General features: G+C 49.8%; 1 protein-coding gene across 1 annotated transcript in view; it reads right to left on the reverse strand.

Moving 5' to 3' along the window:
• Positions 1-15,860: 15,860 nt before the first annotated feature.
• The window catches only part of LOC136951983 (serine/Arginine-related protein 53-like), a gene marked incomplete in the record, with an annotated part of 26,788 nt that continues 16,804 nt past the window's right edge, over positions 15,861-25,844 (reverse strand). The window contains 3 exon segments of the mRNA XM_067246654.1: positions 15,861-15,995; positions 16,603-16,653; positions 24,972-25,008. Of these exon segments, the coding sequence (XP_067102755.1) occupies positions 15,861-15,995; positions 16,603-16,653; positions 24,972-25,008 (223 nt within the window).

Genomic DNA, 25,844 nt, shown 5'->3' on the forward strand with positions numbered 1-25,844 from the left:
AGCTGCTGCTATCAAGAGGATTTAAAGATGCCCATGAAATATTAACAAACAAAACAATTAGAAAGAGATATCTTACAAATTCAATTAATTATTCAGTACAAGTAGACTCTGCCAGGCTTTTCCACTCTGCTTCCTGCTGGAGGGCTATTCTGAGGGGCATTCATTCGGCCTCAGATAGCTAGACAGCGCTTGATGCTGGCTGATGATGAATGACCCCACTGGAAGAGCTGCTGAGTGTGTCAATAGGACTACAACTCCATAGAGCCTCAGTGTCCTAAGGACTACAGCTCCATAGAGCCTCAGTGTCCTAAGGACTACAGCTCCATAAAGCCTCAGTGTCCTAAGGACTACAGCTCCATAAAGCCTCAGTGTCCTAAGGACTACAACTCCATAGAGCCTCAGTGTCCTAAGGACTACAGCTCCATAAAGCCTCAGTGTCTAAGGACTACAGCTCCATAAAGCCTCAGTGTCCTAAGGACTACAGCTCCTTAAAGCCTCAGTGTCCTAAGGACTACAGCTCCATAGAGCCTCAGTGTCCTAAGGACTAACAGCTCCAAAAAAGCCTCAGTGTCCTAAGGACTACAACTCCATAGAGCCTCAGTGTCCTAAGGACTACAGCTCCATAAAGCCTCAGTGTCGATAGAAAGTCCAAATTCCAACTCATTCTCTAGAGCTATCCCCGGCCCGACCACCCAGGGCATGTCTTGGCCCCCTCCCACTCGGTGGGGGTGGGGGGAATGAGGGGGTCCTGAGAGTCTAACCTCAGTGTGCCCCACTGTAGGAGGGGGATTCGGGTTCAAGCTGCAGGTCTATCACCCTTGCTTATGAACAACAGGCCTTGGCTTGCACCGATCTCGACATTTACCACCTCCCCCTGGGACACAGAGACCCTGGACGGAGCAGAGAGCATTGTGGGATTCAACTGGGAGAACCTGAAGCCTCCGGTGGGTGAAAGGATCAGAATGAGCAGATAACCCAGAGGACCACACACACACACGCACACACACACACACACACACACACACACACACACACACACACACACACACACACACACACACACACACACACACACACACACACACACACACACACTGCCCTGAGGAAAACACACAGCTCGAACAGCAACAACAGAACTACAGGTCTTTAACCCTGCAGAAGGCCAAGCAGATGTCATGACTGGTTATGGAAATAAAGCATCACTCACAGTAAGACATGCACATTCACACACACATAATCCAGAGTATTAGAGGAGAGACTAGGTTCAAGTAGAGGGGAAGGAAATGAGGAGAGAAGGATAGGAAAGGAAAGGGGGAGTAGTGAGGAGAGGTGTAGGTTAGAGGAGAAGATGAGAGAGGTGTAGGTTAGAGGAGAGGTCCGGAGAGAGCTATATGAACCAATCCATAATGCAGAGATCATACAGTGAAATATTCAGGAGGACTGGGGCAACCATGACACCTCACCCTCCTCACCCTCCTCACCCTCCTAACCCTCACCCACACTATCTCTCCTCTCTTTGGCTCACTGTCTTGGTCTCCTCTCCCGCTCTTATCCTCTCCTCCCAGTCTCCACGCCTATCTACCCCTCTCCTCACCCCCCACCCCCTCATGCAGTGAAGAGTCTGGTTCTTGGAACTTGATAGTACACCGCTGGGGTTAGGTGTGTATGCGTGCAAGAAGGTTTTTGTGCATGGTGTGTGGCAGTTGGAGAAGTGTGTGCAGGCCGGGTGTTCAAAGGTCTGTGTGTGTGTGTGTGTGTGTGTTGGTGTGTGACGGCCAAAGTGTTCAATAGAGAAGAATAGAGTTGAGTACAGAGCTGAGCTTTACTGCTGAAAGCGTGCTGGATCTATTGTGACGAGTGTGGAACCCCCCCCCCCCCCCACACACACACACACACACACACACACACACGAAACGCTAGCTCTGTTAATAGTCTGTTGGACACTAGACAGTTGAGAAGGGCGGCCACTTAGAAGAGAGAGCAGAGGGAGCCCAAAGAGAAGAAAAGAACATGAAAGAGAGGAGAGTCTTTCCACACTCCCAGGGGTCAGGACAACCCCACCAGTGTTTTTTACAAGATTAACATCAGACCATCACTAAGCTCCGATGCTGGGGGCAGATCAGTAACTGGGAACAGAATAAAGAATGTGACGAGACAGAGAGATAGATCCAGAAATAGAGACTAGAGGAGAAATATAGAGAGAAATACAGAGAAACAGAGAGGGAGAGAGGAGAGAGAGAGGGGCGGGGGGGGCCTCTCATTGGGGTTAGATCAGAGGCAGGCACCCCCTCCTCCCGCTTCTACTCCCTCTCTTTTCTCATCTCTTAATGCTTATTTTCATCACTTTGCTTAAAATATTGATAATCAATTAGAGCTACGTCTGTTTTGCTACAGAACCACTGTCACGGCCTATCACGCTGTCAGACACCATCAGACGCCCTCACCCTGAGCGTCTCTGCTCTGCGTGGAGTGTGTAATGGGTCTGTAGTGTGTGTGTGCAGTGCAGTGTGTGTCTATAGGTTGTGTGTGTGTGTGTGTGCTGAGGGGGGAGTCATTAGCAGAGGAACATGGCCTGGGGTGCTATCACCTATTCCCTTTCATTATGAGACAGAGAGAGAAGGTGAGAGAGATTATTAGAACTTTGGAATGATCACAAAGCGTCTGCCCGCCCTGTCAGATCCCCCACTACGTGTAATTCATCTGCCTCCCCCCTCCCTCCCTCCCTCCCCCTCCCCCAACCCGCCACAGTAGCTGCAGCCAGTGGTTTGGACGCGCTAGCTCCCTGTCCTCCCCCCCCCATCTCTACCTTCCTCTCCCCCTCCCTCCCTATCCTCCCTCCATCCCTCCTCTGCGCTGCCTCTCTCTCCCACAATCCCCATTCACGCCTCGCCCCCCCCCCCCCCCCCTTTTCACCTTGCCCCTCCCCCCACCTCGGCCCCCCAGCCAGAGGTTTGGACAGGGACATTATTCATGAACATCTGCAGTGTGCTGAATATTCTCAGCCTTCTGCATGATGAAGGGAGAACTGGCCCTTTGACTGTAGAATGAACATGCCGGCGCCCTGATCAGGACACAACACTGGCTGGAAGGAAGGGGGGTGGGGGTGGGGGGGGGACGGAGAGGGGGGATACAGAGGGAGGGATGGAGAACAGATTCAACTTTCCTAATGTTAGATGTTATGAGTACAGACTGCTGATAATGAAGATACTGTGATAACGTGTAGGACTGTGTCATGGCCGTGCAGCATCATTCTAACCCTGGTCTCTACTCGCTCACCTGTCCAGCCCAGTGCTCTCTCAGCTCTCTCAGCTGTCTATATCAATCCAGCACCTGCCCTAACCCCAGCCCCAACCCTAACCTCAGCCCCAACCCCAACCCCAGCCCTAACCCCAGCCCATAGCTCAAGTCGTGGCCACAACCCCAGCCTCAGCCCTAGCCTCAACCCCAGTCCACTCAGACAGGGTTAGTTTTCAGGTAAACATCTCTCCTCTCCTGGGTTTCCTTTAACATGAAGGCCTCGACCTCTTCCTCTCACCAACAGGGGAAGCCCCCCCCCCCCCCCCCCTCTCTCTCTCTCTCTCTCTCTCTCTCATCTCTCTCTCTCTCTCTCTATCTCTCTCTCTCCCTCTCTCTCTCTCTCTCTCTCTCTCTCTCTCTCCCTCTCCCTCTCCCTCTCCCTCACCAGGGGTGGTGTCTCGGATGTAGGAGGGATGCCAGTCTTCCTCCACTCCTCCTCTCTGTGTGTTTACGGCCCCCTGCCTGCACTCACCCCCCTGGAGACACGATGCTACAGCCAGCGCCTCAGTCTCTCCTCCTCCCCCTCCTCTCCAGCCAGTATCCCTCCCCATCCCCTCCTCCTCCACTCTTCCCCCTCCTCTCCTCCTACCCTTATCTCCTCCTCTCCCCTACTCCGATCTCCTCTTCCCTCTACCCCCCACCCCCCTCCTCCCCCTCCCCCTCCCCCAGTGTCTCTAGGATCAAACAGAGCAGACCTGTGGCAGGGAGCACCCCGACAGAGAGCCCGGAATGACCTGGAACACGGGCGCCAACGGCTCCTCTCCTCCACTCACACTGATAATCCACGCAATAGCATGGCAGGGATGAGAGGAACGAATGAACTGGGCTGGGTTTATCTCGGATATTATATATGAACTGGATTGAGGTGGGGGAGAAGGAGTATGATAGAGAGAGATGGACAGAGAGAGAAAGGAAAAAAACTGAGAGAGGCAGACTCGACAGCTGGCCCAGTCAGAGCAGACAGGTTGTGTTTTGACGGCGGCTGTGCGTTCGGCTGATTGAGCGTGGCAAAGTGGGTACAGCGCGGCGGCCAGGGCCTAACCGCCTCTGACAGGCCTGTCAGGGGGAGCGGGCAGCGCAGGGGCAGGGTGACTTTCATCTCCAAATCGCCGGCTTACGTTCTCAAAAAAGCCCCCCCCCGTCCCACCCTGTCCCACCATTCCCCCTCAGAAAAACAAAAAACGCACACACACACACAACTAAATCCCTGTAAATCTGTTCTGGGTCTGACAGATAATTTCTCAGAGAGGAGAGATGGGAAGTCTGAGCTGAGACAAATGTGGTTAGGGTTGGGTTAGGGTAGCAGAGAGGGTGTGAAGTGCAGGGTTAGGGAGGTCAGAGGACAGGGTGTGGAATGGTTGATTTGCTACCTCTCTGTCTGTACCCTGTTTTCTCTTTGTTTCTCCCTCTCTGTCCGTCCCTCTCTCTGTCCGTCCCTCCCTCCCTCTATCCCTCACTCTCCCCTCCCCTCCCTCCCTCCCTCCCTCCCTCCCTCCCTCCCACCCCTCCCTCCCTCCTCCCTCCTCCCTCCCTCCCTCCCTCCCTCCCTCCCTCCCTCCCTCCCTCCCTCCCCTCCCTCCCTCCCTCCCTATCCCCACTCTCCCCCCCTCCCTCCCTCCCTCCCTCCCTATCCCCCACTCTCCTCCCCCCCCCCTCTCCCTCTCCCTCCTCTCTCCTCCCCCCCCCCCCTCTGCCATGTTCTCCAGGACAGAGTCCCTGTCTGTTATCCACTTTCTCGTTCTCCTATTCTCTTCCGTCAAACCTTCCTACTCTGCTCCCTCTCTTTTCTTCATTCTTCTTCCCACTGTCTTCATCCTTCCTCATCCCCCTCTCCCACTGAAAGCCACAGAGAAAGAAAAGGAGAAAGACAGAGAGAACGAGAGGATAGAGGGAGGATAGACCTCGCTCCAGCCGTCCTTCTGATCCTCTCGCTCCACGTTTCTATCCCGCTTCGCCTTTTTTTTCTTCTTTTTATTTAATTTTCTGGATTCGTTTGTGTCTGCGACGGCGAGCTGTGAAATGAATCTTTATCCTGGTTTTGTTGCGCGTCCTTCTCTCTCACAATGAGTGTCAGTAATTAGCAGGCTGCTCAGGTGTTCACCAACGCCTCAGAGAACCAACTTTAGGCCTTTTGTTCTCATAACACAATACCGCCCACATCTGCCTCCTCTCTCTCTCTCTCTCTCTTTCTCTCTCTCTCTCTTTCTCTCCCTCTCCGCGCGTCCTGTTAACACCCACACACTGTGTTACACAATCCTTCTTGGAGCGTGCTCCTCTTTAAAACTCCATTACTGCGACCTCTTGGTTCCTCCTAACCCAATTAGACGTACAAGCTCCTTCAAGTCATGTAGCGTAGCGTCGGCCTTCCTTCCCTCTCTCCTTCTCACGCTCTCTCTCCGTCTCCTTTCCTCTCTCTCTCTCCCTCTCTCTTTGTCCACATCTTCTTCTCTTATCCTTCTCCCCTCTCTCTCCCTCTCTCTCTCTCTTCTCTCTCTCTGCATATTCCCGCCTGCATCTACCTCTCTCGTCCTCCGCCTCACATCTCTCCCATCGCTCGTTGTGTTTCCGTCTCTCTCTCCTGGGTGTCCCCCTGCCTGGTGTCTCTCTCCAGGTCTGGGCTCATCTTCAGGGTGTGTCAGGGTTAGTTTACATGCAGGCTCACTCCGAGCTGATTGGACCCATCCACAGTCTCCCTAGCCAACGGGGAAGCGAGTGATCACCAGCCAGCTGTAGGTCTACCTGTGGCTGATGTCCCTGACCTAGAAAAAACCCATGAGCTTTCCTTATGTAACAGTAACGTGTTGAGCATTAAGATCAACAGTATTTTGTAGTCGTGACTCAGTAAAACGTAAGTTAACAACAAGAGCAGCACTAGGAAGTGCTTGTGGATCCCTGGAATGTCTGACTGTAAAACACACACACACACAACACACAAACTGACCTAGCCAATCTTTTTAAACACAGGCCCTGTCTCAGTGTGTGCCTCTATTACAGGAAGAGAAGCCATTTCAAAGAAGCACAAAAACTGGGAGTGCAGAGGCAGAGCTTAAGTCGCCATAACACCAGTATTTAGCCAATGCCCTCTGACCTTTAATCAGAGGAGAGCAGTGATTGGCCCGGCCCAGGTAATGACAGTTAAGATCAGTCAGATTTGTAAGTCAATCTGCATACCGACAGACACACTCATCCTCCTCCTCTTAAAGATCAAACCCTGTCTTCCTAATGGACAGGACTGAAGTGACCTGCTGCTTGTGTTAGGTCTGCTTTGGAGTGGGACAAGGGTACTATTTGGGCATGTATGTGCATGCGTCTGCAAGTGCATGAGTGTGTATGAGTAGGTCATGATTTTGAGTGTGTGGGTGTGTCTCGGGTGTGTGTGAGTGTGTCTCCCGACTGCATGTTATCTCCGAGTTTGTGTGTGTGTGTTGGAGTGTGTGTGTGTGTCCCCTCCCAGAGTGTTAATCGCTCTCCTGTGTTTAATAGCCACAATCAGCGTGTTCTGCTTCTCCTGACTGGCTGGATCGTCTGTAATGACGTTAGGAAGAAGACTTGACTGGCTCTAATGTGGAAGTCATGGCACTTGAGCGATGGAGAGGAGATATGCCGGGATTAATCACTCCCATATTCCAATCCCGCGATGCTTAAGGCCCGCCTTTAATCAACTTAATTCATAAAACAACCGACTCGCACAGCAATTTCAAGGTCTTTATATTCATATAATGAAAAATGTATCACAGCCCTAATTGTTTAGGCTGGGACTTAAATTGTTGCTTTAGTTAATGTTGGTAGCTGTGTGGAGCACCGCAGGGGGGTGATGGGGTGGTGGTGGTTTGGCAGTTTCTCTTATGCTGTGTCTAGGGCCTGCACACACAGGCACTCCAAAAACACCCACCCCGGGCATGCACACACACACACACACACACACACACACACACCCCTGCAGATGGGCTAGCCCATATCGATCCTGCTTTTAAGCTCCTCAATAATAGATCCCTATAGCAGTCTGCCATGGCTGCACAACTAGCTTAAAAAAACACTAATTACATCATCGCTGGAAGGACAGCATTGATCAGCGGCATTATGGGGAAATTAAACTGCTCCCCCCCAAAACTGGATCAAAGAGAATCAAGTGGCTTAGCGGTCTCTCACAGGGGCCAGCGAAGTGGGAGTGGATCATCACCCCTGGACACACACACACACACAGTTATGAATATACAACGCAGAAGAGCACTAAAATTCACTGCCAGCAACATCTTTGTTTTACAGTCCTGCTTCTTACGGTCTGTGTACCCGTCATCTGTCTGTCTCTCTCACGCTCTCTCTCTCTCCCTCTCTCCCTCTGTGTGTGTGTCACTCTCTCTCCCTCTGTGTGTGTGTGTGGACTGGAGCATGTTTCCAGCTAACCCCCGGTTTGAATAACAGAGAGGAGCCCCTGCTGGTTCATCTGGTCTGCTATTGGTGCCCCGAGACCCCCTAACCCCCCCCCCCCCCCTCCCCCCCCCGCCTGGGCCCCCCGGACCACCAGGCCACTGCTGGGGAGACGTATTCATGGGTGATTAACAGTCCCCAAGCTGTGACACACACATCACAACCACCTGAGATCACCCTGCCTGGAGCAGCAGACAGGTGTGTGGTGTGTGTGTCGCAGCTTGGAGACTTTGGGGACAACAGAAAAAAAAAGAAAAACCTTCTTCCTGGTCTACAACTCTAACAACTGTTCTGTTCAAAGCCACTACTGCTAGGCCAAGAATGACACATATATGCCATATACAGGCAGCCAGTACTAAGTTAGTTAGCTTCATCAACTCCACTTGTGCTTACACATTGTGCCCCAAATCTACTTAGCAGCAAATCCTGGCTTTCCAGCCCAGCGCACCAGACAGCACACTGGGAGAATGGGCTTACCATGGCATTGTTCTAACTGGCTTTTCTGGGGGAATTTGCAGGGCTAATGTTTGGTTTACCGAAAAATATTTAGGACAAAATATAAAGTAGTTGAGCTGGCCCCCGTCACATGTTGAAGGAGGAGGTGGTAGTGCGGGGGTAAAGATGATTTGGAGGCCTCTCTGTTATCAGATCATCTAAACTAGAGGAGATTACACATTCTCATCCCCAGCCTACAGCAGCTAGGACCGCTGAGCCAGATTAGCACACACACACAAACACACGCACACACACACACACACGCAGGAAGGCCCTCTGTGGAAGACAGAATGGCGTAGAGGACGGGAGGGGATGGAGAACGTGGAGGAGGGATAGAGATTACTCTCACAATAATACATATTTCTCTCCATTCTCTCGTTACAGAATGGCCCTCTCACTCCCTCTTTCTCCCTCCCTCCCTGTCTCATTCTGTGTTTCTATCCAGAGATCCATTTGTCCCTGGCCAAAGCTGATAGCTGACACTGCTTCATCAAGAGCTGGAGCTGCAGGCCTGGGCCAAGTAGAGATGTTGACAAGCGAGGACAGAGAGGAGAGGAGAGGAGAGGAGGAGAGAGAGCCCAACAGAAATCCCTGCTGTAATTCCCATAGCTGTAATCCACTGGGTTTAATGTGTGTGTATGTGTGTAGGGATTATACATTTTTATCATTGATGCTCATCCCCTTGTCTCTCTCAGGGTGTGTATGTGTGTGTGTGAGTGAGTGAGTGAGTGAGGAGAACGAGAGAGCAGACAGGATAACAATATAACAAGGATTGGAACTCTATCGTCAAACCTCATGTACTGGTCACTATCCAACTCACTATCACAACACCTGTTCCTTCTCTCAGCTTAGTCTGATGACTGCTTAACTGAGACCTCCTAACACCCCCCCCCCCTGCCTCACACACACACACACACACACACACACACAACATCCCCATTTCTTTTGTTTGTCTCTTTTTTCTTTCTTTCCTCGATTTATCCCTTTTCCTCTCCATCTCTTTCTCCATTTCCACTACGTAGGCCAAAATTCAGATGGATTCTAAGTCAGAGTACAGCACTTGCCCACGTAAGAGAGCAAACCTGAACACACACACACACGTGTACACGCGCTCAAACATATGTGGTGCAGATGTGGAGCAGAAAGAGCAAGAGAGAGAGAAGGGGTCTTGGAGAGTAAGGTACCTGAAGAATGTAGATATACGAGCAGAAGAAAGAGGCAAATTAAAGCAACATTAATTCTTCCACCAGCTTGGGTCTGTCTCTAAGGAGATGAAAGAGCGGTAATGTAATTTAGGGTATTTATTTCTGCTTGGCGGAGGGGCAAGGCAGCAGTTTAAACACGGCACAGGCCACAGCACGCCACTTCAAGGCCTCTGATTGCTGCGCTGACTAATTAGGCAGAAATATGCAACTTAGGGAAAATGGAGGATTAATTAACTGTTTATTTCTCTTCACCCCTCCCTGGAACTGCCCTGGAGAGAGAGGAGAGAGAGAGAGAGAGAGAGAGAGAGAGAGAGAGAGAGAGAGAGAGAGAGAGAGAGAGAGAGAGGTGAGGGAGGAAGAGAGAGAGAGGAAGAGTGTGTTGGTGCCACCATGAGTTAGTCTTTAAATGAAATGAGGACCTGTGTGTGTATGTGTGTGTGTGTTAGCAGTGTCATTCATACATGTCCAAGAGTGGAGCCTTTAGAACAGAGAGATGGAGTTATGTTGTTGTCATGGCTGCCATCAGACAGCAGACCGGGATTGAGGGATGGAGTGGAGGATCCAAGTATGAAAGAGGGAGACAAAAAAGGAGTGATGACAAGTCAGACAAATGGCAGGAGAAAGATAGGAAGGAGAAGGGAAGGAGAGGAGGGAAGAAGAGGAGAGAAACAGAAGGAGGATGAGAAGAGAAGCAGAGAAGCAGAGAAGGAGAGAAGGGAAAAAGGAGGGGAGAAGGGAAAATGAGAGAGGAGAGAGAGGGAGAGAGGAGAAGAGAGAGAAAGATGATGAGGAGAGGTGGAAAGGCAGAAGAGGAGAGGAGGAGGAGGGGAGTCTGGAGGAGAGGAGAGCGTCTGCTGTTGTGTTGTGTAGAGTGAGTACGGGCGCGTGTGCTGGGGAGAGGTGACTGCGTGGGAACCGAGCCAGACCTCTCGGAAAGAGGGAGCAGAGGAAAAGAACGGGATGTGTGTGTGTGTGGGGGGGGGGGGGGGGGAGGGGGGGAGACAGGAAATCTGTATGAAATTAAGAGTCCATTAGAAGGAACAAGCGGTGCACATTGAGGCCATCTGGCCATGAGCTCTGGAACCTGATATTGGAGTGGACAGGTGTCTAAATGTTTATCAACCCTGCAGAGTTTGTTCCTGTGTTTCTAACTGCGGCTAAATGACTCTCACTAATCTAGCTCCAACTAACAAGCCCTCCAACCCAGGGTGGTGGGGAGGGAAGGGGGGGTTCAAAGACATTCGAGTCCAGTGGCATGCACACCATCTCTCTCTCGCTCTCTAAAACGTTTTCATTTGCTTTCTCTTCTCACTGTTTATCTCTCTGTCACTCTCTCTCTCCATCTTTAACACTGAGGTATATATCATTATCTGAGAGCTAATCCACTCTGATCCACAATCTCATCCCTTCGTGGTCATCTGTTTATGCAGAGATCTCTCTACATAGAGGTGTAGCGAGGTGTGTGTCGCCAGTACAGACATGAAAACAGCGCAGAGATAAGGTGAGATGTTCACCAGATACGTATCCACGATGACACCAGGGACCCATTATGCTTTGTGGCGTCGAATCAGAAGCACTTTACCTGGGAAGAGGGGAAACAATCCCCTCCTCTCTTGTTTCTCTCCCTCTCTTTCTTTCCCTTCATCCCTCCCTCTCTCTGAATCCCTCTCTCTTTCTTTACTTCCATCTTTCAATACGTCTGCTTTTCTCCTTCTTTCAGAGGCTCCCTTCCTTCCACAATCTTTCTCTCCCTCCCTCCCTCCTTTTTATGTCTCTCCTGCCTGCCCTCTCTCTTGTTCTCTCCCTCACCACCCTCGTCTCCCTCTCTCCCTCTCTCCCTCTCTCCCTCTCTCCCTCTCTCCCTCTCTCCCTCCCTCCCTCCCTCCCATCTCTCTCCGTTCTCTCTCTCTCTGCCAGGGACCACAATCATAAAATTATTAAAATGTTGTTGGGCTCCATTAATCAGCTGTGGTGATAAATCCACTGTGTCTGACAGAACATTAGTCAACAAGGTCCTAACACACACGTACACACAAATACACACACAGACACACACACATACATGCGTGTTCTCTATCTCCACACAAACACACACACGCTCAGGCAGGGTCAATCATAAACTCATCAAATGCGTCATTTAATTTCTTCATTTAGACAAACACAATTTGTTTATGAGGGAGATATCAGGTGCTGCGGAATGAGACCCGGCGCTGAAACGGGGATCCATTAATCAGGCCTTGATTACACGCGACGACGCCACTGTTTACTGTAATTTCATTCATTTCTATCAGCAGAGCAAACAGAGCCGGCTGGAGACATTAGCGAGGGCCAGGATGGCACAATTACAGCCTCGTATTAAATAAAGTCATGATGAATGGCCCAATAGAAACTAAAACAAAGAAGTTTATTACTTCGGGATCTCTCACCCAGTCCTCCTCTGTGTGTAGGTCTTTGTGCGTGTGTGTAGGTCTTTGTGCGTGTGTGTAGGTCTTTGTGCGTGTGTGTAGGTCTTTGTGCGTGTGTGTAGGTCTTTGTGCGTGTGTGCTATATAACAAATCAGGAGTGAAAGACAGGCATTTGAAAGTGTTTTTTTTTTTTTAACCCAACAGTCTTACAACAGCAGAGAAACGGGAGAATATGAAGAAGAGGACCAAGATTAACCACAAAGATGTTCAACTGGGTCACTTCAACCAGACTCTTCTGACCAAGTCCAGCTGGAGGTGGCATGCTAGTTAAATGGTCTTGGCATGTCAGCTAGCTTCGGAACACACACTCGCTACACACACACACATGCACGCGCTGGCTCAGAAAATCCCATCTAGACTTTTTTGGGGGATTCCACGGCCCATCCCAAGATAGAGCCCAGCCCCACACACATGCGCACACCTTCTAGATGTGTTCCACATGGAGATCCACTGTGGATCTTCCATTATGCTCCTGAAACCACTGATCCCCCTCCCTCTAAAAGTCTGCCCTCACTCTCTCATCCCTTCCTCTACCTTTACCTTCCCTCCTTTGCACCTCCAACCCATCCTCCCTCCCTCTCCACCTCCCTCCCTTCCTACAACCCTCTCATCCCTCTTTCTCTCTTTACTCCTTTCCTCCCCCTCCACCCATCATTCTCCAGTCTCTCCCTCTCTTTCTAGCCCTCCTCCCCCCTCTCTACCCCCCCTCCTCTTCCTCCTTCTCTCCACAAAAAAAAGCCCAAAATGTCTGCCAGCGGTCCAAGGTAATTAAATTACTTAGCAAAGTTTACTTAACAGTAAATGGTTAGCAAAATTTAAGGTGATTGCAAATTTGCTTTCATTTGTCTTCAATGGCTGGCCTGTTTAAGGCTGGTCTGCAAATAATTAGCACATACATTTGCATCAAAATCGTTTATACCATATGTTGCAAAATTATGGAAAGCAGCAAATTAAAAATATTCTTTTTCTGTTATGGAAATGTGTACATGTTAAGACAGAGCGAGGGAGGGAGGGAGGGACTTTACCATGTGGCTTTAAATACCGTCAACAAGGGGAAGAAAAGAGAGAGAGAGAGAAAAGAGCGAGATGGAGCAGGAGGAGGGGGGGAATGATTCAGTTTAGATTTGAGCTCATGATGTTCAGTGCTCACCAGATGCTGTTTGAAATCTGCCAACTGAAGAAACACACGCCCCTCCAACCCCCATCCACACTTCAACATACCCCACATACCCCCATCCACCCTCCAACATACCCCACATACCCCCATCCACCCTCCAACATACCCCACATACCCCCATCCATCCTCCAACATACCCCACATACCCCCATCCACCCTCCAACATACCCCACATACCCCCCATCCACCCTCCAACATACCCCACATACCCCCATCCACCCTCCAACATACCCCCTACATACCCACACTCTTAGTCTCCCCCATCCAGCCTCTTCCCCTCACCTATCTTCACCTATCTTCCTCACCTGAGTGTGTGTGTGTGTGTGTGTGTGTGTGAGACCGACATAGAGAAGGTAAGAAAGAGAGAGAAAGGGAAAGAGAGAGAGGGCAGGGTGGAGGGAGCGAGGAAAGACAGTCCACAGTGGTTTCTATATTGTAGTCATAAACCAATGGAAGAAATCAATGTAACATTAAACCTCTGTTAAAGTCAGCCAGTTACAATACTACCCTAACAGAACTTCTAGTCTTCTCTCCATCCATCCTCCTCTCCATCCATCCCTCCATCCATCTCTCCACCCACCCCTCTATCCAGCCATCAGGTTATCACTCAACCTGTCTGCTGTGAAATGTAATACTTTTAAGTGAGTGGTGTCTGAGTTGGGCTCTGTAAGTGTGTGTGCATGTGTGTGTGTGTACATGTGTGTGTCCAGGAATGTGTGTAAATGTGTGAGGGACTGAAATCCAGAGTAAAAGCTTAATCAGGCATGTGTGCGCGTGTGTGTGTGTGTGTGTGTGTGTGTATGCATGTGTGCGTGCATGTGGCAGTCGGACCCAGGGTATAATCACGGCTGGTGACTGGAAGAGTGAGGTAATGGCACAGAAATACTGCTGACCAATGAGAACAGGCCCTAAATTACAGGCCGGCGCCCGCCATTATCCCTGGGCTGGGAGGGGCGGGGCGCGGAGACAGAGACAGATGGAGGGGGGTTTCCGGACCTGTTGTATTAGGTATTTTGTCGGTCTGTTTGTTTGTTTATTTTGTTGTTTGTTCTTTGCGTTGGACACCGGTGAGAGACGAGCCACAGTCAGCTGATGGTCAAGGTAACTACGGTAACGAAACACTCTCCAACAGGATTGTCTGGATGTCAACCGGATTCACAAAGAATCTGACCCCAGTATGGTATTTACCCCCCCAGCTCTCCCTACAGTGCTCCCTCAGCAGGTAATGTACAGGTTGGGTTCTCATTGGGAGGGGAGGGGATTCCCCCTCCATGATGATATAGTGATGATGTCAGAGCTGGGTGGAGGTGAGGACAGCGAGAGAGGAAGCATAGTGTTAAGACTGAACAAAGAACGGCAATGGTGGGGTGTGTGTATGTGGTGTGTGTGTAAGTGTGTGTGTGTGTGTGTAGTGAGGACCCTCACTGTGATGTTGAGTCCTAATACCCTCTCTTTACTACAGGAGAGTCTGTCTGCTCCTATGATGCTGATAAGCTCTGGCTCAAACACACACATGCCCACACACACACTCACTCACTCACTCAGACATGACCTTAAATGAAGGTCTGAACAGAACACAGCAGAACAGAACACACCAGAACACAACACAACACTGCAGAACACAACACAACAGACCACTGCAGAACAGAGCAGACCACTGCAGAACACAGCAGAACAGAACACAGCAGAACAGAACACAACATAACAGAACAGAACACAGCAGAACAGAAAGCTGTTGCCAAGTTCAGCTCTAATGAGTTCTTAAGGGGCGTTTGTTTTCTCAGCATTAGTGCTTCAAACAGGGAGTGGGCTGGAGTTGTGATGACCCTCGACCTCTGAAAGCTTGGTGGGTGTTCTCTCACACACACACACACACACACACACATAAACACACACGCACACACTTGGGGAATGAGAGGAAGCCAAGCAAAGGATTATTTGAGTGGAAACTCACACCTTCACACAAGACTGATCCCAACACCAACAGAACTAAAGACATACGGGAGGATCCATAGAACGTGTTAAAGTGTGTGTGTGTGTGTGAGAGCTCAAAACATGATATCAGTGTCATAACAAATAGAAAGTATGTTTGTGTGTTCTGTATCTGTGTGTGAGCAAACATGGACTGTATGTGTATGAAAGTGTGTGTGTGTGTCCAGGGTATTAGGTGTATTAAGGGAGTGTAGAGGGTCCATGTGTTAGATGGATGCCGCGAAAGATGGTAGAGAATCAGTGTTTACACGAAGGCTTAGCTTAGCTGTCCTGGTGGCACACACACACACACACACACACACACACACACACACACACACACACACACGGTGACACACATTACAAACACACACCCGCTGAAACACACACACACACACACACACACATAGGCTGACACACACTCTAAAATACCCTAATCCCCACCTCCCAAAAAAGAGAGAGAAGACTTAATCAATTCAGTATTGGATTGATTGAATTAGCGTGTGTCTGCCGGTGTGTGAGCAGGGGCACACTCAATATACCAGGCCAGGCAGGAAGTGACCCGGAAAACAGATTGGTCCAGCTCTTTTATACACACACACACACACACCCCACATACACCTCTGTCACCCCTCCGCTTCCCTCTCACACACCTCTCAGACAACACAAGCACACACACACAAAGATATCCTTCTGTCACACACAAACGTACTCCTCAGATTACACACGCACACACAGATCCCTCACACACACACACAGAGATCCCTCACAGACACACACCGATCCCTCAGTCACACACACACCGGGGGCCCCTAGCGAGCGTTAAGCGGGCCGGCGGGCGGGCCGGGAGGCCTCATTATGGACCCTCTGAGCCGAGAACACAAAGAGCTGAGCTGCTTTAGACCAGCGCTGATCTGCTCTCCACCGACTGGAGCAGTCCATAGAGGACAAAGACTGCTGAAAAGAGAGAGGGAGGAGGGGGAGAGGGGGAGGAGAGATGGGGGGAGGAGAGGAGGAGGAGAGATGGGGGGAGGAGAGGAGAAGGAGGTGGGGAGTGCAGGGGGAGATGGGGGGAGGAGGGGAGGAGGAGGAGATGGGGGAGGGGAGGAGGAGGAGATGGAAGGACGAGGGGAGAGCAGGGGGAGATGGGGGAAGAGGGGGAGGAAGTGGAGGATGTGGGGGAGCAAAAGGAAGAGGAGAGGTTGTGTGCGTGGCTACGTCAAGACACTGCCAAGAGACCTGAAACATCTGCTGGACCAACATTGCAGACACACACTGGAGACAAAGAGACTGGGGGGGAGACAGAAAGAGAGACAGAGAGAGAGACAGAGAGAGGAGACAGAGAGAGAGACAGAGAGAGACAGAGAGAGAGAGAGAGAGAGAGAGAGAGAGAGAGAGAGAAACAGAAAGAGAGACAGAGAGAGAGAGAGAGAGAGAGAGAGACCAGAGAGAGAGAGACAGAGAGAGAGACAGAGAGACAGAGACAGAGAGAGAGAGAGGAGGAGTCCTTTCTCTAACTTTGGTGGACAGAGACTGGTCTGAGAGCAGTGTTAGAGGAGTGTACCTGCAGCCTGGAGACCATCTGGAGACGAGCCTTGGCTTGCTCTGCTGGGGTCTGGGGGGAGGGGGGGGAGAGAAGGGGGAGATAGATGGGAGAGAGAAAATGGTCAGACATGTACACACTGCTAAATTAAAAAAAAAATCCAAACGTTGCAGTCACTAAACATGATGACACGTTAAAAACGTAAAAATTATAAATTAAGCTGTCGGTTTGGAAGTTTTGAAAAGCATGTGATAATAACTATCATAGGGATAACATGTGTGTGTGTGAGAGAAAGAGGAGAGAACAAGACAGAGAGACAGAGGGAGGGAGAGAACAATAAGCTACAGTAACAAGTCTTAGGATCAGAGACTGATTCAGTGAGATAAAGATTCAGGATACTCCCCTTGCTATAACAATAATAATGTGTGTGTGTGTGTGTGCGTGTATGTCACACACAAGAGGGGTGGGGGGGTTATTCTTGCTGTGACAGCTGTATTGGAAGGTAGGGCATTTTTTCTGACATGCCTCAAAAGGGTTTTGGTGTAATTCCAATATCTCAACGATTAGATTCCAGGGTCTTAATTGTCAAGAAAGAATGATGGCAGGATGGGGGGTGGGTGATGGGGGGGGAGGAGAGAAAGACGAGAGCTGGGTTAGATTGCTCTCCGAGGCGCGGAGCGCTTACAATGTAGCAAGTGTGTGTCTGTGTGTGTGTGTGCGTGTGTGTGTAGATTAGAAAGAAATTAAATGCTAATGGGATGAGATTTGAATGTGGTGCTGGGGAGGATCATTTAGAAGACAGGGGTTCCCTTTGACTGCTCCGACACGCACTCATCCATCCATCCATCCCTCCTTCCTCCCTCCATCCCGCCACCCGCAAATCTGATTTATCAAACTGTAAACTTGTCACTTTGTAAAAATGTCACTTTTTCTGCTGCAAGCTCCCAGCTCTAATGACCTGCTGGAAAGCAAGGATGTCAGGAGCGATGCGTGTGATGATGTCTGTGTGTGTCTGTGTGTCTGTGTGCCCGCATGCCATCTTTGATGAAACATCAACCAAGATCTCACACTCTTTCCATTCTACATATTCTACACTGCATGGGTGTCTCTAGGTGTGTGTGTGTGTGTGTGTGTGTGTGTGTGTGTGTGAAGAGTCCTTTAGCCGGTAGGAGGTGACACAGTAGATCAGGTTGAAGAGGGCTGTGATTGGTCGACAGCTGGATTTATCTGTATGTACTGTATCCCACACACACACACACACACACACACACACACAGACAGCACAAACACACACACACACACAGACAGCACAACACACACACACACACACACACACAGACAGCACAACACACACACACACACACACACACAAACAGCAGAAAAGCCAAACCTCAAGGCCAGTGTCAGGGCTTTTTAGAACTTCACACACACACACACACACACCTCACCTCTCGCTATCCACACAGTGTCCTATTATATATGTGTGCGTGTTGTGACAACCAGAGATATTCAGTCGGTCAGTATGTGTGTGTGTTAGTGTGTGTATGTTTGTTATGAGTACAGACCAGTACGTCTGCTGATAGCTGACTCATGTAATATCTGTTAAATAAACACATCAATTATAGGACTGAAGGATCAATCAAGGAGCACTAGGAAACACACACACACACATGCTCATAAACACAACAGTCACATGTGAGCGGTGGGGCTGTAGTTCATTACTCAGCAGTAACAGTGTCTGAGCTCCCTAGAGCCCAGGTTTCACACCTGGGCTGCTGTGGGGCTGGGTGCATCTGAAGGTGAGACACACACACACGGAGACACACTTGCACACACACGGACACACACACACACACTCGCACACATACATACATTTATACAGACGAGGGAAGATGGAGGGAAGAACAGTGGATCCATCTCTCTGAAAAGAGAGAAGGAAGAAGGAAAGGAATGGGGGGAGGAGAGGGAGGAGAGAGAGAGAAGAGGGGAGGAGAGGAGAGGGAGAGGAAAGAGAGAAGGGGGAGGAGAGGAAGGAGAGAGAGAGAAGAGGGCAGGAGAGGGAGGAGAAAGAGAGAAGAGGGCAGGAGAGGGATAGGAAAGAGAGAAGGGGGAGGAGAGGGAGAGGAAAGAGAGAAGGGGGGAGGAGAGGGAGAGGAGAGAGAGAAGAGGTGAGGAGAGGGAGAGGAAATAGAGAAGGGTGGAGGAGAGGAGGGGAGAGAGAGAAGGGGGAGGAGAGGGAGAGGAAAGAGAGAAGTGGTGAGGAGAAGGAGAGGAAAGTGAGAAGGGGGAGGAGAGGGAGGGGAGAGAGAGAAGGGGGGAGGAGAGGGAAGGGAGAGAAAGAGAGAGGGAGAGAGAGAAAAGGAGAGAGACGCGGAGGGAGGGGGGAGGGAGGGAGGGAGGGAGGGAGAGAGAGAGGGAGAGAGAGAGGGGGAGGAAGGAAGGGAGAGAGAGAGGGAGGGAGGAAGGGAGAGAGAGGGAGGGAGGGAGGAAAGGGAGAGAGAGAGAGAGAGAGAGAGAGAGAGGGGGAGAAAGGGAGAGAGAGAAAGGGAGAGAGAGAGAGAGAGAGGAGAGAGAGAGAGAGAGAGAGAGGACGAGAGAGAGAGAGAGAGAGAAGGAGGAGAGAGAGAAAGAGAGAGAGGGAAGAGATAGGAAGGGAGAGAGATGGACGGAGGAAAGGAAAGAGAGAGAGGAAGAAGAGAGAGAGAGAGATGGGGGGAGGGAGGGAGAGAGAGAGGGAGGGCGAGAAACAGCAATAAAGAACCGACAGAGAGGACAGTGAGGTCTGGCTCATGATTAGTTCGAGTAGAATAAGGAGACGACACATGTAACCAATCATCTCCAGACGAGTGGCCTGCCGCACCTTCATCCTCCTCATCATCCTCACCTCATCATCCACCAGCCAAACACACTGAGCCCATAGGTGAGACCACGCCAGGGCCGGAGAGAGGGAGAGAGAGAGACATGAAGGGAGAGATGGAAAAGAGGAGATAGAGAGAGAAAATGAGATGGAGATAGGAGTGATAGAGATGGAGAAATAGAGGAAAACATTTAGATGGAGAAAAGATAGATGGACAGATATAGGATAATTATCAGAAATACAGAGAGGGAGCCTCCCTCTTTGGGGAGGGAGGGAGGGAGGGAGGGAGAGGAGGGAGGGAGGGGAGGGGAGGGAGGGAGGGAGGGAGGGAGGGAGGGAGATTGAGAGTGGGGGATGTAGTTAGATAGTGATAGAGCGAGAGAAAAGACAGAAGAACGAGAGGGAGGGAGAGATTGATAGATGGATGAGCCCTCATCTTTTAACTCTAAACCATCTACCTCTCAGCACCACTCAAATATATTTATTCATCTCATTAGATTTTTAAGTCTTCATCCATTTCAATATTTTTTTTCATTTGTTTGCTCTGCTTTCTTCCCTGTCCTTTCCCCTCCACCCCCCTGCATCCCAGCCTCAGACCCAGCTCCAGCCCCAGCCTCAGACCCAGCTCCAGCCCCAGCCTCAGTCCCGGCCTTCAACCCCATCCCCCAGCTTCAGCCCCAGCCTCAAACCCCAGCCCCCATAACCTAAATAGCGGGGAGAACAGAGACAGAGGAAGATGCAATATCTGTGTTTTTAATATCGAGGTCTATAAGATCAGGGCAGGGACGGGTTCCATGGCAATATGTTTATTTATATCAAAAATAAATAAATAAATAAAAATAGATACAAATCCGTCCTATCAGCTCTGAGCTGGGCTCTCTGCATCAGCCTCATCTTATATAAGAAATAATGTTGTGTATGGATCTACTTTTATATATAATGGCAATATGGGAGCAGGTCTGTGTTACAGCCAGCCATACGTCAGCCCCAGTCTAACAGTGTTTTATAGAGAGCCGGCAGTTCATCTTGTCTGAGGCTGCAGCGCTGCTGCATAATAACGTACTTTCCTCGTCTCAAATGCTATTTCACCGGCCGGGTCTCATTTCTCAAACTTCACCACTTTTACAATTTCCCAAACTTTTATTCCCTCATTATCACCAACAAGATTTCATTAGGTGTTTAGAATGTAAACAGGACTGAGTAATGACACCAGCGGTATCCCCAGACTTCACTCTCTCTCTCTTTCTCCCTTCCTCTCCCTCTCTCTACCTCTTCCCTTCTTTCCTCATCTCTTTTTTCTCTTTCTTTCTTTCTTCTCTCTCTCTATCTCTCTCTCTCTCTCTGTTTATTTGTCTCTGTCCTCCTCTCTCTATCTCTCTCTCTCTGTCTCTCTCTGTCCTCTCTGTCATGCTGGCCAACAGACACACACACACAAATAAAAATAGCACCCACACAAATAAAAATAAACACACAGACACAAATAAATGTGTGTGCGCACATGGCCAGAGCTAGGATGCAACTTCACAGTGTGTGTGTGTGTATTGTGTGCTAACGTGAGTGAACACGAGTGTGTGTCCTATGAAGGAGGAGGGAGGGGAAAAGTTTTATACTCAACTCACATAAATCATGTAGAAGAAAAATGAGGAGATGTTGGGCCTAACTCATCTTCTCCCTATCCGGAGAAAATGAAATTCAGTAGAATACCTATCAAAACTGCAATCATCCCACGATAATATCTCTCTGGTCTATCTTCACTTTCCGATTTAATTTCCTCCATGCCCTTGACACCCGGCGATACAGGCGAGATGGAGCGCGCTCAGTAAAGGACTAGCTCCGAAGACGTGAAATATGGGACCCGCACGCTAAATGTAATATCATCATTTGAAAATTAATGCAATATTTCTTTTGTTATTTTTTTTGGTACACTCGAGCACTCAGAGCAGAGTGCGAGAGGAGAGGAGGTGGAGAGGAGGGGTGAGGATGGGGGTGAGGCAGAGAGACACAAATAGGAGAAAGAGAGAGCGATAAATAAATAGAGGGAGGGGAGGGAGGGAGGGAGGGAGGGAGGGAGGGGAGGGAGGGAGGAGGATGGAGGGGAGGGAGGGAGGGAGGGAGGGAGGGAGAGGGTGAATACTCAGGTTTCATGGCAGTCATCGGCCCATCAGAATGACACGCAATTACGTGTGGGCAGAGTCCTGTCAGGGGGCACTCAAATGACTCCATCATTTAGTGGAGCGGAGGAGATGAGAGGCCTCCCCTCCTCCCTCACCACCCCCCTCTCCCTCCTCCCCCTCTCTCCCCTCCACCCTGCAGCCACATCAAATCTGATAGAATCATTAGTGTAATAAGCATGGAAACCTGTTTTCAGATTATCACTCTGTCCTTCATCTGTCTCGCTGCTCTCTCTCTGTTTTCTCTTGTATATTTCTGTCTATTTCTGTCTTTCACATCCTCCTACTTTCTCACTTCACTAGAAGGAAAGCTAACTAACGACTTACCCATGAATGTGTGTGTGTTAGGTGTGTGTCTGAGTAAGTGTGTTTCATGTTGTGTGTGTGTGTGTGTGTGTGTGAGCCCTGTCCACCTGCCCCGTGGTGTCTGTCAGCAGGGCGGTCCTCTAGGAGTTCCAGTGAACTCTTGACTGTAGCCTGGACATGACCCTGGAGAACCAGGGACCCTGCAGTGACCCCCACACCCACATCCTCCCCGTCTCTCTCTCTCTCTCTCTCTCTCTCTCTCTCTCTCTCTCTCTCTCTCTCTCTCTCCTCTCTCTCTCTCTCTCTCTCTCTCTCTCTCTCTCTCTCTCTCTCTCTCTCTCTCTCTCTCTCTCTCCTCTCCTCTCTCTCTCTCTCTCTCTCTCTCTCTCTCTCTCTCTCTCTCTCTCTCTCTCTCTCTCTCTCTCTCTCTCTCTCTCTCTCTCCCTCTCTCTCTCTCTCTCTCTCTCTCTATGAGCTGTTGATAAACAGCTCCATAGGAGAGGCAGTATCAGGCCTCGGTCTGGGGGTGTTGAAGTTAGTTGGCCCTCGCACATACACACGGCGGGACATGATGTGTGCATCAGCGGAATGTTGGCCTTTTGAAATGTTGACTTTCAATGTCAATGGTGTGTGTGTGTGTTTAGCCCTGTATATCTGTAGTGTGTGTAAGTGTAGTGTGTTCGGTGTGGGTGTCAGCATGCGTACTTGTAGTGTGTGTAAGTGTAATGTGTGTGTGTAAGTGTTGTTGTGTGCTCTCACAATGATACATCTGATCAGAAAGAGATAGAGCAATCTGTTTATGAGGGCTGTATTTACAAGGTCTGGAGCCCTGTGTGCAAGTGTGTGTGTGGTGAGTGTGTGTGTGTGTTATTTACTGTTTCTCTGTCCAGAATCTAATGGGTCTCTTGGTCTCCCCCAGGTTCGTGATAGCTGGGGTGCAATCTCACGTTCGCATAAACACACACATAAATCCACACACTCAATATTCACATATTCAAATTCCATGATTGCGTTCACTGAAATGCATCTGTAAATATATAAACATACACACACAGGTGTGTGTGTCTGTGTGTGTGCGTGTGAGTGAGAGAGCTTAGCCATCCTGAACTAAAACACTAATACCAACATACGACACTGCATTAGCTAGTTCCCAGCAGGAGTGTACACACACACACACACGCACACACACGTGTACACACACACACACAGCCCATGGAGTAACACTAAATGCACAAACAACTCCATGACAAAAACACACACACACATCCATTAAAAGACAACCTTCACCATGCCTGTCCTGGCCTCCCATAAGCCCACTGGTCCCAGCCTCACAGCTTACAGGGGAACCCTAACACTACCTCTACTTCAAGGGCACTTGTTTCATTCCCCCTCACACCACGGCGGCACCAACGGCCTCCAGTGCTACTTCCACTGCTACTAGTGAACAGAGCTCACCCCTCTCTGTGGGTGCACCCCGCAAGTCAGATCAGCTTGAGAGAGCTGGCTGTATCCCGTCTCAGTAAGGTGAGATGTTGTTTGCTAGGTAGTGTTTACAGTGTAGGCTCTGCCTGCCTGGCTGTCCCGTCACACAGAAGGAGTCAGGGAGCGGACGAGGCTGGCACACACACTTATTGATTGATGCTGTTTATGCATGTAATCTTGTTCTGAATAATTCACATATCCTTTTATAGACTACTAAATCAATCACTACCTCCAGGCCCCACCCAGCATCATTAACTCCCCCCCCCCCCCCCCCCCCCCCCGCCCCAAAAGAAAACACTCACTATCATACACACATCTACCCCTAACATCTAGGCTGCCCCCCACACAAACACACACACAAGTTGTTTTCATAGGTAGTCTCTTCAATGATAAACCCAATCTTGTAGGAGAAGGACTTCCTTTCCGCCACACACACACACACACACACACCATATTCACGTCTGAAAGTAGGGGTCATTTCAATGTAAGGTCATTCATAGCTGGACGTTTAGAATAACCAGATTGAGGGGTGAGATGGTGGCGGGAGGAGGTGTTAAAATCTAAATGTGGGGTCATTTGCGTGGAATATTCGGAAGGGGGGGGGGGGGGGGGGCGGGGGGGCTTGGGGGCTGGGTGGCACCACGCCCAGAGAGAGACGGCACCCCCTCTGACCCCTCTATATAATCATCCCAACGGAATCCAGAATGCCTAGGTAGGTTGGTTCCTGCATGCGGACCCCCTCGCCCCCCCCCCCCCCCCTTCCCCTCCACCAAAGCAGGGTAGGGTGGGGAAGGAGAGGAACATCTGAGGGCGGGGTATCATGGCCCCCTGACCTCCTATTAGAAGCAGGTAATGTCCCACATTAAAATTTCACACCGTCCCACGGGCCCTGCTGATGAGGCGGCCCAGACACTCTGAAACTGAAGGAGTCTGGGTAGAGAGAGAAAGATGGGGGGAGAGGAAGATCGAGAAGGATAGAGTGGGATAGAGATACAGACTTGCCGGAGAAGGAGAAAAATTAGAAAAGAGAATAAAAGAGAGTGAAATATTACCTAAAATTACGCGCATGTATTGCGTGTCAGTAGCCGAGCTAATTGTGCCTTATCAAGTCATCATCAATGTCAGAAAGCTAGAAAATGGGTGGCCTGCCTCTCTCTCTCTCTCCTCCCCCCCCCTTACCCTCTATCCTCACCCTTTCTTTCTCCCTCTCATACACACATTTCATCCTCACATCAAAAAGTCATTTAAAACGCAATAAACAGAGCAAGGAGAGAGTCCTGATAACCACCCAGGGACACAGCATGAATGTGCCAGTGTCTGTTCACATTTGTGTGTATGTGTCAGCGTGTGTGCTTGTGTGTGTTTCCATGGGTGTGCATGTGTGTGTTTGTGTGTGTGTTCAAGGGAGCTGGGTAAATGACACAGTGATATGAAAGACTGACCTGGTCCTAAGGGAGACTGTACACCCCCCCACCTGCCTGTCAACTTGCGCTATTCAAAGCACATTCCGGAATGTTCATTTGAATGCGGATATCAAAGATGCGTGGAACACTGAGGGGAACAGTTGAACTTACCAGATGTTCCAGAGCTGCTTTGATGTTTGCTGCGTCCCTGCAACAACAAGAGCACATTTCCTCACAGCAGATACAGACACAGATCCACTCACACACAGATACACACACACCGTTAGAGATACACATACAGTTCCACATATTTAGACAGATCCACACGCACAGGTACAGATATACAGACAGATACAAAGATCCAGATCTAGATACAGTGGAGTGAGAATAACACACCCTCCTCACCATCCAGCACGCTGCTCTCATGATGTCACCGTACACTGTTCTGAGTTATGTCATACCAGTTTAACCCTTACATACAGACCAGGCTGGTGCCCCAAACACCACCCACCGGACCAGCCCCTATCTAACCTGTCACCACAGCTCACCACAGATAGAACGTTTACGATTTGTCTTCTGTGTCAATCGATTAGCTTGCGTGTCATTTCCTGTTTGTGTGTCATTTCCTGTGGTGTGTGTGTTAGTTCTGTTGTGTGATGTTGTTGCTGCCAGCCAGGCCTCCTGTTCCAGAGCTGTGCCATCCCAATCACTGCAGAGGGAACAAACGATCGCTCTGGGCAACGGAAAGGTGTTGGCTCTGTACTCTACACAACCATGACTATAATGTTAATAGGATAGCCTGAGTGTGTGGATTTCCATGTGTGCGTGTGTGTGACAGAGAGAGAAATTGTATATTTCTACATTGAAAGCCAATAATAGCTTAAACCTTGTGTACGTGTTAACATTGTGTGCTCCACAAAAGACAGGACTGAGGTAAACTGGAGTAATGGAGTCCAGATAGGGTACTAAATGTGGCTGATCTGGACTAGAGTAATGGAGCCCAGATATGGTTATGAATGTGTCTACAGCAGATTAACATCCCAT

The sequence above is a fragment of the Osmerus mordax genome, chromosome 11, assembly GCF_038355195.1.
Source record: "Osmerus mordax isolate fOsmMor3 chromosome 11, fOsmMor3.pri, whole genome shotgun sequence".
NCBI classification, from domain to species: domain Eukaryota; kingdom Metazoa; phylum Chordata; class Actinopteri; order Osmeriformes; family Osmeridae; genus Osmerus; species Osmerus mordax.